This window comes from Chelon labrosus (assembly GCF_963514085.1).
Source record: "Chelon labrosus genome assembly, chromosome: 13".
NCBI lineage: Eukaryota > Metazoa > Chordata > Actinopteri > Mugiliformes > Mugilidae > Chelon > Chelon labrosus.
The window spans coordinates 1,399,978-1,417,670 of record NC_140346.1 but is presented as its reverse complement, the minus strand read 5'-3'; the positions used below and the strand labels follow the sequence as shown (position 1 = coordinate 1,417,670).

At 38.6% G+C, this 17,693-nt stretch overlaps 1 protein-coding gene across 1 annotated transcript in view; it reads right to left on the bottom strand.

Moving 5' to 3' along the window:
- Positions 1-13,071: 13,071 nt before the first annotated feature.
- The window catches only part of gucy1a2 (guanylate cyclase 1, soluble, alpha 2), a gene marked incomplete at its 5' end in the record, with an annotated part of 42,615 nt that continues 37,993 nt past the window's right edge, over positions 13,072-17,693 (bottom strand). Inside the window, 2 exons of the mRNA XM_084559218.1 lie at positions 13,072-14,627; positions 15,415-15,569. Of these exons, the coding sequence (XP_084415344.1) occupies positions 14,408-14,627; positions 15,415-15,569 (375 nt within the window). The 3' untranslated portion in view covers positions 13,072-14,407. The remainder of the gene's footprint in view (positions 14,628-15,414; positions 15,570-17,693) is intronic.

Genomic DNA, 17,693 nt, shown 5'->3' with positions numbered 1-17,693 from the left:
TTCTGTTATTAAGTCTATTAATTTGACGTCTATTCTAGGCCAAGTATCACCAAAAGTGTATTTTTATCTAGCTTTTAGGATCAACCAATCACACCTCTTGAAATGATGACTCGTACCTAGCAACGGGGTCAACCACACCTCCTCACTAAGATAATAGTTTCTGTCCATTCCTTGCTCAGAGTTCTCTGAGAATGTTCTGGAATCACTCCTAAGCTGAGACTCCTAGCTAGGAATTTTTAGGCTAAGATAGGAGCTCTCTGAGAGGATTCTTAGAATCTTTAGGAATACGGGCCCAGGAATGTTGTTGTGCATGGCTCCTTACTAAAAGGTATGAGATCCAGTGTCTGCATCTTCGTTAAGAGTACACTCTAATACACCCACAACACTTACGGAAACACGAAAATAAAGATGTGAGAATGCTGCTGTGACTGAGACTTTTGGAAGAGATTATGCAGTGTGTGTGCAGTCATTTTGTTAGAAGGTTTGCACATTGAAAACTAGAATTCGCATTACAGCATTCCAACATTAAACAACATTTGACCCTCAAGGGATAAAAAAGACGAAATAGCATTTCTATGCCATCTTTTTATATGTCCAAAGAAACACAGAAATGTAGTTTTTGTTTTTGTTTTTTCAACCAGCACTAATAAGTCCCAGATTCACTGGTTCTTTATTCTTATGATACTTACAAGGTAGAGGTTGCAGTCCCCTCTCTTTAATTCCATCACTTCCTGTCTCTCTCCAGTACCACCAGTCAACATAGGTGTCAAAAAGCTTGAAAGGCCAAACAAGTAATGTATGAAATAAGAAAAGTTTTATTGTTTACTTAGAATTTGTGAGTTGGGGCCATATGGACCTACAAATATAAGAATGAGAAGCATGGAAGCTGACTCTGGACTCTGCAGAGTTAGGTGGTGGTCCTCTGAGAGCTCAGCAAAAATGCTGCAGACTTCTCTCAGTGCTTTGACCAGTGTTATTTTGTGTGCCACAGTATTTATATTTTTAACACATAGCCTATAATTGTAAATAATTGTCTTTACAGTAAATATGTACATGAGTTGACTACATAAACAGTGTACCTGCATTTGCGGTTCAAATTTACTAGAACTGCTGCCTAAATGTTTTTACTGCTGACTGTATACTTTGCACTTACTGCTGGAGATTTAAATCATCAAAGCACTTCAGGAATTTTTCAGTTTACAATGTCTGATGTCACCGGGCAACAAGCTGAACAGCTTCGTTTCTCTACGTGTTATAAAATCTGGACACACAAACAAAGCAATCCATCCACATTCCAGATACTGTACATGCGGTGTAAGCATTAACACACAGATGCATAACAAATACAAATACGAATAAAACAGCCGCCACACACATGCCACAGTTCAATTTACAGACATATATACACATGACTTGTTTTGACAGCACGGGTGTCCTGTGGGAGCAAACCATCATGCATCCCAAAATAAACCTCACCCTAGGGTAGGAGACAAAGGGCATGGACATCTCATGCACCCACAAGCGTTTGAATGCGCATCCACACCAGCTCACATTCTCGCACACACAACGCATTCAGAAGTTGAGAACATATTTGTGTGTGTTTGTACACAAATAGCATTTGCACAAAATGGTGGTTTAAATGGTGAAGTATTATATAGTGACAACAGCATCAATGTGTAAAATCTTTTCCTCAAAACATTTTGTAATATGTGGCCTTAGAGACCAAGTACAACTATAGAAATAGGTGTCTGATTCGAGTGCCATTATCAGGAAAAAAAAATACTGGATTAAGTTAGTAGTAATGTAATTTGCCAAAAAGATATCATAAAAAAGATTATGACTGCAGAACTGTCATCAGGTAACAGCTTCCATTTCATTGCAAAACAGAATTCTGTGAATGGTAGCATCAAACAACATTGGCTGTTAAAACCCGAAAATACAGTTATTAAGTCTGTAACGACAACCAAAGTGTTCACATAAACTGCCAGAATAGTGCAAAAATGCACTTCACTGTATTTAATTTGGGATCTATACATTTTCAAATTCCACTTTTCTTCTGACAATGATTGAAGAAACAAATAGCACATGTACTACATTGCTGTACTAGCATTGCCGAGCTGCCTCAAAAATGATCTTTTTATTGTTTTATTTTTTTTTTTTTACAAATCAATGGGATGCCGTGTCCTCCACAGCCAAATCCGCAGCAAAAAAAAAAAAAAAAGACAGTAGGAGCTTCTGACAGTGACACTGTACACTGGGGCAATTTTATGTAAATGAAGGTGTCAGACAAATATACACAGGCTTTATATCTTTGCAGGACATAACCATGCTGCCCTTGAACAAGGCATTTTCCATTCATTTTCGCTAGTCAGGCCTTTTGCTATGGCCACTGGCAGAGCAGCTTATACTCAGCTGCCTCTATGCATGCAGACTGTACACAGACTGTGCAGTGTCCGAATATTTGTGGTTGATAGAAAAAAGAAACAACAAGGTGATCTGTCAGATTACCATAATTAAAAAAACATAAAAAACTTGTCCATTTTATAATTCTAACACAGCTCCATAACCCAATGGTGTCTTACTACCCACATAGATAGAAGTTGAAACTTGTACTTTAGTCATATTGTATCTTGTTAAAAGGGCGTGTTTCCTTGCCATCGTTGGGTTTTAGACTGGATTTTGTAAAGCGTCTTGAGACAATTTGTATTGTTATTGACGCTATATAAATAAAACTGAATTGAATTAAGTGTATCATATGAAGATAGCAAGCAAATTATCTTTGCAAGCCGGCTGCTTTTGCCAATTTAGAGAACCTAAATGTAGGAGCCTTCAAACCAACAGACATACCTTGTCCTCCGCTATTCTGACTGCAAAAGATTGAAATGATCACATCATCCATAAATTCCCATCTGTTTCTTCGTAACATGTGGTCATATGCACGTACACATGAGACATGCGCTCATTCTCCCACTCTAAACACTGTTGCTGGATTGTTGTTGCAGCTGAGCAAGAGAAGATGAATAGAACAAGTTCAGAAGGTCAGATGTCAAACAGGCCAGGGGAATGTTTAAAGAGATGTGTCATTCTGGCACACTGAGAAAAGATTCTTTTTACACTACATACGGCTACATGAAGCAGAAAATCAATAAGAAGTAGGTTTGTACTGTAAAGCATTTTTACTGAAATCAGCTGCCCGCTTAGGCTGAAAATGAGCACTCTATGTTATAAGCTGACTTGTAAAAATAAAAATCACTTACTCTCAGACTCTGGAGAAACTTTATATAATACCTCAATACAACACGAAGAGTAAAAATGCATCTCGTTTGAAATGTGAGGTGTCTTGTCTTTTAAATAGCTCTCTTTTATTGTGATGGTCAATTAGGAAACTAATATACATATAATCTTGGCTGCTTGTCATCATGGGCAAATCTATACAATGGACTGAACTGCAATGAGATCACACAGACTCTCTAAGTCATAGCAATCAGAGCCAAGTTAAAGCAACTCCCAGCACAGCTTGAACTTGACTTGTGTGAGTTTGAATCAGGTCATGATGACCATGTTGTCTTACTGGACAGAAGCTAGTTATGTATTATGTATTATTATCACATGGTTGCATACTTGCTTACACATACTTCAGTATCATTGTCTGTCACTTTGCCCAAATTTTAATTCAAATCCAGCTAACTGAAGATGTAGGGATTGTCAAAAACATCCTCTCTTGAGCAGTGCATGTATGTCCCCAAAAATAAACAGGGACACTAACACACGGCAGGTGGTATGTCCTTGGTTTAATGAGCTGGAGGTTGGCAGTAGTAATGGATTTCTCTCATAATTTATGTGGAATGATTAGATTACTGAGAAATCCGATTGGTCTAAATGAGTATCTAATGAGAGCATGGTAATGAGGTTATACAATGTTCCAGGAAGTAGTACGGAGAGCATATCCTTAAATCACACTCATCACAACACACACTTACACAGAGAGTTATGTACAGTTTGTTTTATCAGCTGTGTGTCCGTGTCCTGCTAGGTTCTTGGTCCAGCCATGGACTGACTTCAAAGCCTCACACATGCACAATTAAAGTATCCTATTAGATAGAGTCCTTATGTGAGTCTGGCTCCAAAGGTTAGAATGCACACATTTACAGCAGAAATTAACACATTTAAAACCTGGTACAAATTCACCATCTTTTAGCCAATTTTTGAATTAGTCAGGAGGAGTCAGGCACAAGCAAGACGTCCAGAGCTACCACACTGAACTTCAAAACTACTCTTCAGAAATATAGAGGTCAAGGAAGGTTTGTGTATTTTCACAATGCTACTAGTTTATACCTTAAAGCACAGAAAGCCATATGGTGTGGGTAGAACACACACTAAAGCGCTGATTATGGTGAATTATGACCTCTACAGTATCTCCAGCTAAATCTCTCTAGCTAAGTCTTTGCAGAAACCTGACTGAAAAAAAAAAAAATTCTTTTGGAATCTCTGAGGTCAGAAAGAGGCTAAAACATTGTAGAGAACAGGACTGGACTGGAAGTAAGCTTTTTCCTCTTGTAGCACATATAATAATAAATATTGATTTGTGCCGTGTTTAAAAAGCCATTCTTCTAAATGATAACAAAAACTTTAATTCCTCATTTGCCAGGTGAGTTGTTCCCTTGTAATGTAATGACCTCAGTCACATTCATGTATAAACACATACTGAACATGCAAAATTTTCATGAGCAAGTTAGAAATAAAGACTACTCTGTATTGCAATTTAATTCTGTCAGTTCTTAATCACAGAGAAATTCTGTTGTTTTTGTACGAACAAATCACTTCACACATGATTGTCCTGTATCTTATGAAAAGTGATGCAAACTATTCACAATATATGCCTGATTTCTGTGTGTAAAGTCAGATTATGACAGGCACTCATGCTCTGTTTTTATAATAATCTTATTGGTTAAAAAAAAAGCTCTCACAGAGAAACATGAGATTAACCAGCATTTCATATGGGTGACCACACTTAAAATATACATTTATGTTCCATGGAAAAAATACGCATTACTTTTCTTCTCTTGGGAAGATTAGTGCGAACCAAATCTCTGTTAATACACACAAATGCATACAGCTGAGTAAAAAGGCACATAATCATGCGAGGTGGATGCAAGGGGGGTGCTCGCAAGCTCTCACAGACAGACACATGTAAATAGACACAAGCATGCACAAAAACATGCAGGCTGACGCAAAGGGCATCCAACTCACACGGCCTTGCAAAGTTGGCTCTAGGATCTTTTAATTTGCATGGATCACCACTAATCCCTATTCGTGCTCATCTCTTTTCCACTCTGTTGACCCCGGTGGAAAATATCAGAGGGAGGCAGGGTATAAAGTTGTCTTCCGTTCATCTCTTTTACTCATTGCCTCTGGGTGAAATTTATATATTTTAGATTTATTCACAGATTCTTCTACGTCATACTGTTTACATTCAGTGTCCTCTTATAGGTAACTGTAGAGCTAGTTAAATAACCTGTTTCATAAAAGCAGGGCTTATATCTGGGCTTTGGAGCTAAAAAAATAAATAAGAATAATAAATAATAATTAATCAGTGAAATTGTTGTTGTCTGGATGTCTAACAGGCATTCAAATGAAGGTGTAAGAAATTATGAAGAGACAGCAACAACTGAGAGATTTATAGGCAAGTTGGAGGAAAGCGAAGGAGGGAGAGATATGTAAAAGCTAAAGGCGCCAGAGAGAAAACCATAGTAAGTGATGGCTTAGAGAGAGATGGAGGGAGGAAAACAGATGAAAGAAGAAAACAAGTCAGAGGGCAACAGTGATTGAGGACCATGCCACTTTGGTTACAAAATACACAAGAGAAAAACACACTTGGTGGCAGGGCAGCGTGCTAGTGGATGTGAGTGGACACACACTGTCAGCCAGAGGGTCTGATAGTTTATTAGCTAACAAGAAACGCAAGGAAGATCAAAGTCAGTCCTTTCTTCATAAATCTTCACCTACATCTTTACAGCCAACAGATAAAAATTAACTTGATGAAGGTCAGAAGACTTCAGGAGTTTCTGCTTCTGAATATATTTTTCTTTGGGCCTTAAGAGAGAGTAGCACCTCTTTTTATCAAATAATCATGTGTGTCACTTAAATTTACTTACATTAAACCAAGATGACACATGCAACAACTATAAAAGGACGCAAATTTAAGATGATGCCATACATTCTTAAATCACTTCAATCTGTTCTCCATTAGTGAAGGTCAGCAAAAGTTTGAGATACTGTATGACTCTTTTGCTGGAGCAAGTGAAAAGCTTAAGGCTGTGAATGTTTCCCTTACTGATACCAAAGTGCCCAATTAGCCGAGTCTGGGGGTAATGGTTGCATGTATAGGTCTGTAAAAGTAAGGTGAGGGACATAAAACTGACAAGAATCAAAATCCACTCCCAGAATTTTGGCCTCTTGTTATCCGAAGTGGATAATTGACCCATACCAACTGAAATATGCACTCTACAACATATATGTCAAACTCTTGGCCCACGGGCCAAATCTGGCCCGTGTTGTAATTATATTTGGCCCGCGAGATAATTTCAAATGTCTATTAGAGCTGGCCCACCAGTATATATCGCACGCACCGCTGTGATACTGCAGATCCCAGAATGCTTTGCTAGTTTGTTGGCGCATCAATCAAGACCCGCAAACACCTTCTGTTGAAATTCAGTAGCAACTTCATGCTACCAGTCATCTCGGGCAAATTGAATCCACACATCCCCAAAAAATGGCCAAACGAAAGATAGAAAACAGGAGCTTTCAGGTGAAGGCAGATTATCTGTTCATGAATGTAAAGGACTGTGCTGAGCCAATGTGGCTGTAATAAAACTTGCCGCTACTACAAGGCAAGGACTGTTAATAGTTGAATTGCTGAATTGTTGTATTTCAATAAATATCGAGTCTGGCCCACAACTTTGTCCCAGTTTTTAAATTTGGTCCACTGTGTATTTGAGTTTGACACCCCTGCTCTACAATGTCTTCCTACAGCTGCCTAATCTTGAGTTTCCAATCCCCACCCTGGCAACTGTGCATAAATCTAAAAAATAAAAGTCCCGAATCACAGCTTTAAAAGGAAAGCTTGGAAGTCACTGGTAAATTCTGGGCCATGCTTTCACACGTCATCCTTAAAGGAAAACATACCAAAGCACAATGTATGCTCTTGACATCAGAACAGATGCATCTATGAATAATGAAAATATAATTCATTCAAATGCAAAGTACACACACCCTCACACCAGCACCATAACTCCATGTTGAACTGTTAGTACTGCCGGCACCCCTATAACTCAGCCCTTCCTCATTTACCTAATATGGCAGGCACAGTGTGTCAGTTACGCACCCTGGGTTCACTCGCTCATACCTTGTGTGTGTGTGCACGTGTGTGTGTGTGTTTTCAGTGAAGATAAAGTCCATGTGATATATTCAAACCTCCTGGAGCCAATTTGTGTAATGATGTACAGCATTTGCATATAAGGAGGGTATGAGAGTAGGGTAAGAAAGAGAGGATGTATGGGGGGGCGTAGCCTGTAGTTTACATGGCAGTCAATTTCATTTTGCATATTGCATGCAGGCTGAAAATTACTGGAACAGTTTGAAAGCATCCTTGAACAGTCAGATTGGTTGGCTGGCTCTACCAAGCGAGTAATAAAAAAATCAAGTCAGTAAAATCATCTTTCAAAGAAATGGGTGAAAGTGCTGAGCAATGAAATTTCCAAGATGTCCAGATGTCACCTTATTATTGAATGTATCGCTTCTGCCAATATGCTCCTTGAACACCGGAGACCGTCAGACACATAGTATAAATACCACAGACACAGAAATATTTATGGTTTTAGTCCCTTTGGCTGCTTCAGTTTCAGGTTCTCTCTTTTACATTAATTAATGGGGAAATAGAATCAGAACAACTTCACTACTGGTAATGTCTGTTGTGCAAAAGGCCTTTGATCACTTGTTTGGCTAGAGGCTCAATGATCCTGAGAGCCATAGTCAATTAGTTCTAAATGACTAGCAGGGAGTTAAGGTTTTTATTTGGAAAATCTGTGGGTGGTGCACACCTGATACTCATGTGACTGAGGTCTTTTACTGACCCCATAGTGACTTGCAGTTAGAGGATATTGTTCAGATTAAGCCTCTGAATATCCTCAGTCATCCAGGTCATGGTATAGCTAAAACCAGGCTAAAACAAGGGCAAGTGGACTTGTTTTACCACTCACCCATGTTGCTTCTTCAGTTCTAAATGACTAGTGGAGAGATCAGATTGACCTGGGTGTTATCTTATTTTTCTGCAATATGTGGGTCTCTAATTGACCATGAACTCTGAAGATTCGAGTTGTAAATGAAGGTGAAAGTTTTTGGGGAAGATGTAAAGACTGTGTTATAAGTGGCTAATAAATGGTATCTTAGTCCACCTAGCCTGTTTAAAGAGGGGTTAAAAGTGTGTATGTTATTGGAAGGTTACCCTTTATTTCTGTCTCAGAAACTAAATTCAAGTCTATTCCTGTAGCAAAAAACAATAGCAAATAAATTCAAATCTGAGACTGCTAGTTGCACAAGAAACATGTTTACGTAGAGAGTTGAGTTTACTGAGAAAGATCAGAAATCATCAATGATACCAGTGGGCAGCAGACAATGTCCTAACCTACAACTCACTAAAGTAGAAATAGCGCTTAAAAGGCAGACACAAGAAGATGAAGTGAGACAATGATTAGTGAATGATCTAACACACTATGATATCATGATTCATCCTCTTCCATCAACAACTACTCTCTGGACGGATTATTCCTTAAACGTCAGAAATGCACCCCCGGTGTTTCAACCATATTACAATATGTGATCTACACACAACAAATACATGAATTTCAAATTGATATGCTACAGTGTCATAGCCTAGAATCTAGACGTGCCCCTAGCGGCAGCAAATTACATCTGCTTCATCGGCATTCTAGTTACTCTCCGTTGACTTGAGATTTCGAAAAATCCAAGATGGACCAGGCCAATCACGAGTCGGTGGGCGGGCTTAACATGATGACGACTGACCTGCGACCATAAGTTCCGTGAATTACGCGTGAATTCCCCATCCTGCTAGAACTACCAGAGCGATGGCTGCTGCTAGTGAACAACTTCCTTTCGAATCGGCTTTGGCCGCCACTCTGAAAGACTTGAAGTTAAGCTTTTCTCTGAGAAAAGAACAAGAAACTGCACTGAGGTCGTTCTTACAAAAGAAGGATGTATTTGGAGTTTTGCCAACCGGATACGGCAAAAGTTTGATCCACAGCTTAAAAATGATTAATGCAGGAGAAACTCAACCTGTAGGCGAACTCATAAAAAAAAAAAAAAAAACAGGATGCAACAAGAACTATTTAATATCTATTAGGATAAGTTTTTTCCACAACACATGCAAGGAACTCTCTTTTCCGTCGCTCTGACTACATCACCTTCTTCGTTGCTCTGATTGGTTGTAGCGCTATCCTATTGCGTGGAGAGGGAGTTTATCCCACCCCTCCGGTTGAGCCCTGTCTATGGAGATTGCCCAGACCCTACATTTAATGTGGGTCTGGCTCGTCAGGCTAACAGTGTCATGTAAAGAAGTAAAAATCACAAATCATCGAATCAAATGCACACATACTGACTCACGTCAGTCTTTCACACATGCAGTGAAAACAGCCACAGGCTTTCTTCCTTATTAAAGATACTTGGTGTTTTTTTTATTTACATCATATAAGACAGAAGATGTGCCCTTAATGTCAGTTGGAAAACAACAGCTGTCATCAAGCCCCTTGCATGTACAATACTCACCTGATTCCAACAACAGGGTCAAACAGGGTTCATGCCCAGGGTCAGCTCTCTATGTTGACAACATGACACAGAATTTTCACGTGAACAATCATCCACTGGTTCACAAAGTAAAACCTGGGTCGCCTGTGAAATGACAAATTGTCTCATATATTTTAGGTATAAATTAAGTTGGTGAACAATGGATATGGCAGCTACTATTATCTAATCTAATCTAGTAGGGGAGCTGGATATTTATTTATTTATTTTTTTTTTTTTTTGTGGACCCTGGACATTCATTACAAGTATCAACCATGTTTGTTTCTGCTGTTAAAATTAGGCTATTGTTGCAAACAAATAGGGACAATTATCCTATCAGTTTAGGTGGATTGTACTGTAATTGTCTGGGGATAGAGTTGAATTTGGCAACAGGATTGTTTATAACATGGAAAAAAATACAACATATCTTACTTTCAATAAGAAAATGACATGCTAATTCAGAAAATTGTTCATGAAAGCATCAGCATTTAAAAATAAGCTGTGGAATGAAAAAAAAAATCTTGATTCTTGAAAAAATAGACATTACTGGAGGGTGTGGTTTTGTGGGACACTGTCTTGTTAGGGATACTAGCCTGCCTTTAGATGGCACAAACACTGACATAAAGCATCTGACTGAAACTGAAAAAAAGACAACAAAACACAGAAAATTATTTTGTGAGTTATAGTGGAAAAAGGCTGCCATTTAATTTTATTACAATTTTCATAAATAATAATAATAAATTGATCTAAATTAGACAGATTTATTACAGATACAGTTGGCTTTTAATAACAAATCACATTTCCAAACTGGTATTGTGTGACATAGACAAACTCACACAGGCAGGCACAGGGACAACAGCTGCTGGAGGTATGGAAGTTTTATCTCACTGGACACTGGACCTCTTCCAAACTGAACTCCGACTCATGACAACATTTACTCCTGGTCATTATTTGACACTACATATACAGCATAGCTCAGCTGTATTGCCTGTAACCATGATAAATGCCTGTGTATCACCTACAGTATGCACTGCAGGGTCTATGACTGACAACAACACTGTAGAGAACCAGTACCTGCTGCAGTACCTCTAAGATTCACAATGGCACTCCTGAAGTAAAGTGTAAACCTAAATTACACTTATGCTACAATAGATGTATCAAGGAAATATTAATGAATGTATGTGGTTATCTCCAGGATGACAGGGTGCATTTTTGCAGCTGTGAGAAAAAATCTTACTGCTGGCTCAATAACAGAAATGTTAGTTACACTTGAAAATGGTTCACCTACTTTAGAGGTGATTTTCCACTTATTAATACAATATTATAGCCAAACTGTACTCTATTTTGTAATTCACTAAATATAATTTTAATCTACCAGAAAATGTATAAATAAAACATTTTGTGGATTATCTGCAATAATGGACTGATTGCAGTGGCAGACAACTCTCTTAAAAGTCTATGTACTAAAATAGAGCTAGAACTTCTTACTCTGAAAACTGATGTCCCTTTCAGTAAAATGGCCCCTCAAATATTTATAAAACTACACGTTACACTAGAAGTTAGTTGCTGTCCTTTTCTTTGGCAGACAATGTCATATAATGAGGATGCATATATCACTGATGTCCAGGTAAATGCTGCAGGTTCTGGTTCTTTATAATATCACAAAAACATGGATGTTATAGACTTTTATGTCTCAGGAGCAGTTTTGGCTCACAAAGCAAGGTGAACAATATTATGCTGTCTTCTAATAGTTGCACACAACAGTCTACTTAAATTTAGAGTTTCCAGTTGTCTTTAAATTAATTTATACTGCTAACAAACTCTCTAGTTTTAAGATTATAGGGTTGCCCCACTAAACAATGGCACCTAGTTTTGAGTTAATACACATATTTTCTTTGTGTTACAACTCCTAAAAAATATGCTGCCATGTATTTGACTTTTTTTTATATATATATTACTGTTGTCCTTTCAATTGTCAATTTTATACTGCATAGTATACTCTAAGCAACAAAAAACAGTTGTAAAAATAGACTGTAGTTCTTCTTGTTAACACTAAGATTGGTTACGATTATGGGGAGGATGGAAAAAATATTCTCAAAAATATACTTGCATTTTCTTCATTAGCAAAAGTGTCTATTTTCATTGTCAAACTTTACCAGAGCGTTTACAGGACATGCTGTGAAATTTGTCCTTTAAATTTTAAGCTTTCGAATGCTACTGCCATCTGAGTATCTGATGACAGAATTGTTTATGGAAATAACAAACTATGATCAGACTGTTTTAGCACTTGGCATCCTGTCTCTGGCAGGTGATTCTCCCTCTTCCGTTGCTCAAATTTGGGACATTACATTGTTATGCTGGTGTTATCCTCAGTTTGTAAGCATTCCCTTTAGTGGGTAAAAGCTTTTGGCAAGATTGGAATTAGTTTTTGTGTCTGAACTGAATTGTTATTTTTTTCTACAATCCGTGTTTTACATAGCATAGCTGGCATATAGTCCTGTTGACTATGGCAGGGCTCAGAAATGCACCGGTCCTGCCCTTTAACAACTGCACCTACACAACAGAGCAGGAACCAAACCTCCACTGATGGTGTCTCTGGGTTAGATTGGCACATTGTATTTGATCTTTTATTGGTCCTGCAACCAGTTTGTCATTTGGCAAGATGTAGTGAAACTGCAATATACTTTTGCGACATAAATATGAACTAAAAACTTACCTTAACTGTTGTCAACTGTTTTGAAGAGCAGTTGTGAACAGTTTTGTTATTTTATTAATAACATTAGCCATATTCTGATACTATGTACCATAGCACTGACAGATAGTACCACCAAGCACCAAGATCATCAGAAACGGTTTTGGCCCCACCAGTTATGACTTATAATTAGGAAGTGATGTTGACAAATCTCTATTTACTTCTTATCATTTACTTCTATCACTTCTATTTATTTCTCTCAACATGAAAATAATGATGAGTAATACTAAATGGAAATTAGTGCTTTTTTTTTTTTTTTGCTCAGTCAGCTTCCAACTTTGATATTTGATTTGTACTTCACTAATGAAGAATGGCAGTAGTGTGACATAAACTGCTTTAAATTAGTACCCAAATGTGTCAAGTTTTTAAAATATCATTCAACTTCAACAGTTCAGATGTGACAAGATTCTCTTAGACATAATCTTTTGATATTTACAGTTCTTTCCAATTTCTGCATTACTGAGCTACTGATAGTTTCCAGTCTACCAGCAGACTAGTAGACTTGAAAGCAAATTGTGTTGGTTACATCAGTATGAAGATAGTACCTTTACATCTGTGTAAAAGTACAACTATAGCACTATTTTATTAGTACTAGATTGTGTACATAATTGGATCTGGACAAAGAACAGGCAAATAGAAATTTTTGAATTTGAATTGTTTGAGGAGTGCTTGATTTACCTTGTCAGCTGCTCATCCATGACCTTCTCAAACTAAAATAGACAACAGTACTCCTCCAGTGTCATTGGGAGATGAGGTGCCTGAATTTGACTCGGAACATCACAGGTTGTGACTCATAAATATCACTCACACATAAATATCTTGAGCAAATGGAAAGATAAGTGAAGTGCAACCTTATGTTTTTAATTTCTCTTTAAATATTTAAATTGAATCCATCTTAATTTTGGCCTGATTCATTGTTGTAGTTTTCTGTGGTTACAAGCTGACAAAGCCTATAAAAACAGCTTAGCACTAGTATTTATGGCATTCATCTTTTGATTGCCCCTTTTCTAGACAAATGAGTTTGTGTGTGCCTTCCTTCGTCTCTCTCCTTCCTAGCCAAATGGTCCTCAGTCAGTTGTTTCAGATGTAACAAACAGCAGATGTTAGACATACAGTATGTTTGGTAAAGCATGACATGATATGGGGATAACTGCAAAGGGAGGAAGGGGAGCTGTATTGTTCTTCGTATATGGTCTTTCTTGTACAAGAGACCATGATGCACAGCAAACATTTGTGGCAATGTTGCCATCTTCCACATGTTCCTACAGTTTTATTCCTCTGCACCCACGTTGTTAATGGAAAGTTGATTTGTTCTATTTGTGCAATCCCATTGCTCATGAGTGCAACACTGGTCATGTGTATGATTTTCTCCAGGTAATGTGTCTAGGCCCAGGTCAGGATACCACATAGAAGTGAGGGCCATTGGAGAGAGCGAGATGCATGGTCTGGAGCTGAGGAACCCAGCTAGACCATTAAGTTTAATATTTTTTCTGCTAATTGATTCCATCAGTACATGTCCTTGGGGAAGGGTCCATGTGAGACCAGCACAGTTGCTGTTCCTTATGTCTTTTGAACCACATCTCCCTTTCGCAGGAAAGATGAGAGCATGTTGAGCTGTTTTACCTGATGATGATGATTTCTAAGTTTCAGCTGTGTAGGTCGTCCGACAAGACCGAAGGTTTTTACATAATGCATTTGCATATCCAAAGATCTGTGTAATTGGTTTCCTGCATGTTCCATGGGTTCAAATGCAGTCAATCATGTAATGAACGTCTGATTAACCTAGTCCATGTGTGGGCTCTACAAACTTGTTTCTCTTAGAAACATGGTCCCAATGCTGTAGGAGACTTTCCTCATAGAGGCCGGAGGAGCAGATCGAGAGCTGGTCAGTGAGGCATGGCTGTGGGATGTCCCTGCCTCCAGGAAGTAACATGTCCCTGGGATCTCTTTGGGAAAATTCTCTGGTAGCTCCAGTCGTGATCGAGGGACGAATGAAAAAGAGCGGTCATCTTTTAACCATCTGTTAAGGAGAGAATGGGAATATTCATCAGACTGCACTGTAAAGATCAGAGGTGAAGTAGAAAGATATTTGAGTAAAAGAACAGACCATATGACTGAGTTACCATTCATCATTACACCATTATTATTAACAGTTGGACCATCTAGATTTTTTTTAGGTTTTAAAGCTTTGATACTAATCAGTACCAAATGTTCAAACATATAGCCATGGATAAAATCATTGGGCTAAGTTTGCTTGCTTCTAGTTATGCCAACCAACAATGCAGTAGCTTGGTGCTTCTGGCTTTTAGGTGACCTTTCCTGCTTGTTGTGCCATCAAGGTAGGCCAGTTTCAGATTGCATATTTGGCATACTGCCTTTGTCATGTTATTGCTCAATTTAACATGCTCCCTCACAGCTGAGGTCTTCAGTACGTTGTCATTGCTTTAATGTGAACTGAAGCATCACAGAGTAAGTGAGAGGGCTGCCAAGTGCACAAACTGAGATGGTATATATTTCCACATTTTTACAGTGCCATTAAAATGTATAACGTAAAAGTTTAAAATATGGTCTTTTTTTGCAGCTCTTGAAATTTTTTTACTAAAAACTAAAAATATACTAAACAAATAAATCAAATATTTGGGTGCAGCTATAATCAGTACAGAGAGTACAACTGTTTTGTGTCTTGTACAGTAGGTTTGTGTCAGTGTGCTGTATGTGTCCATATAGTCACAACTATATGGTTAAAAACAATACTGCATGTCTGCGTGCATGCACATTTGTCTGTAATCTAAAGCGCCATTACTTACTGATAAGTTGTGGGACTAACATTGATACACCTCGGATGGCTTCCCGATTCAAACTTGCTGGCCAGTGTCACATTGTTCCCAAAGAGGCAATAACGTGGCATCTTAACCCCGACCACGCCTGCCAGCACAGAACCTGTGTGGATACCTATCCTTAGCTATGAGAGGAAGGGGAGAAGAGGAGGCAGAAGAGAAGACACATTAGAACAATTATGTATCTAGCAGTATTCTCAAAGTAAGATTTTAACATGATGGCAGATTATATCTCTATCCACCTCCCCTGCTCAGAGAATGATTTTCCTGTTTGACATAGATGGCTTCCTTTATTCCTCCTTCAAACCCTCTTCTCTGGCAAAAAGGTGGACATCGGTAGAAATGTCTTCAAAGGAGTGTCCTTTGTCCGCCAGGTGTAGACGGACTGCTGAATCATTTCCTGATGAGATGGCTCTCCTGTGTTGAGCCATGGGTGTGAATGGGTTGTTTTGTTTCCCCATTGTACAATTCTGTGGGTTGGGCTGGTTTTGCAGGAATGACCCCCACAAAATCAAGACACAGGAGGTGGAGTCTTTCACACGACACATCAATGCAGTGGACTGGAAAGCAACATGATGTTCACTCAGGAGGACATCAGTGGAGACTGGTTTGGAGTATGTAGAAAACCCACCCACACTGACCATCATCTCTAATTGAATCCCACAACCCCCTGGCACATAAACTGGGGGTCATCAGTGGGCACAGACTGTACACACAAGGACGGATGGTAAGGAGAAGGTGCAAAAACACATCAAACCAACACTCATGTGGATATCCCAACTGGGCCTTTGTCAAAGGCTCAAAAAGATATCCCAGAAAGGACAGAGAGGAGGAGAGCAACAAGGAAGAACTGTGTCATAACAGAGAAACTCAGGAGAATTTTCAGGAAACACCGCATTCCTGTTCATTTCAAACCCAGAAATACACTTAGGCAGAAACTTGTTTACACCAAAGACTTGGCAAAAACATAGCAATGTAGTTTTTGCTGTTCAGTGCAGTGAGGAATGAATAGACTTATACATTGGGGAAACAAAACAACCCATCCACAAACGCATGTCCCAATACAGGAGACTCAGCTGATCAGGAAATGATTCAACAGACAACATACACCCGAAAGACAAAGGACACTCCTTTGAAGACAACAACACCCACATCTGAGCCAGAGAAGACAGATGGTTTGAAAGAGGAATAAAAGAAACACTATGGAAAATCCTTTTTTGAGCAGGGGAGGTGTACTGAGATATAATATGTCATCAATTTACAATACAGTCTTAATTTCTGTCCCCAAGAGGTTTCACCTCCGTTCAAACCTTGAGACTGGAGCCTCTGACTGAGAATGAGTTGTTAGAGCATTCATTGGAGTAAGAAGACAGGGACAAACAATCTTATCTTATCTTATCTTATCTCATTCCCTACCTCCCACTCTCCATATTCGTTTTTACACACTATATGTGTATGCAGTGTGACTGCTATGCAAATGTAAATTAAGACTAACCTAGAGCTGCAAAGATTACTTACCATGATGAATGGCAAGAGAAAAACTCAAAATCGAGTATTTTATGCTTCTGTGGAAGCATAAACCAGCATAAACCATAAACCATGTGCCAGCTATGCTACGTGGATTGTTGGTTATCATCAGCCTTAATAAATCCTACCACCAACAAAACAACCAACTCATGTCATTTGTGCATGACTTAAACTCTTAAACACTCCTGGTACTGATATGAATGCTCATAAGTTAGATCTCCCTGCTTATCTGAGCTGATGCTATTCAGGTTGATGTGCTGCCTATCCTGCAATACAAAGACTATCTCATTTTTGAAACAGAAGCACTGTGTGTGCATTGATCCGATTAATGGGACTGTACTGCGGCAATCATACTTCCATATTAGCGCAAATGTGATTATCTAATGTGATATCCTGTCGCAGCAGCTTTTTAGAGCGATGAACATCTTAAAATAGCAAGAGTGTGAGTGGGAAATTAATCAAATAAATAATGGATTACATCTGTCCTTGGTAACGGCTATTTGGCATGGTAGCAACACGGCATTTGTATTATCATGTGGCTGAAGTATGAATCTATAAAAGGCCAGAGGCAGAGTGAAAGCTATCTAGCTGTTATTCTGATTCATGGCCTCTAAACTGATTATTGATTTGTACAACTTAGAAACAAGTCATCACATACTGTACATCTGTCTCTCTCTCTCTCTATTGCTATGTCTCTCTATCTCACACGCACACACAGTCAG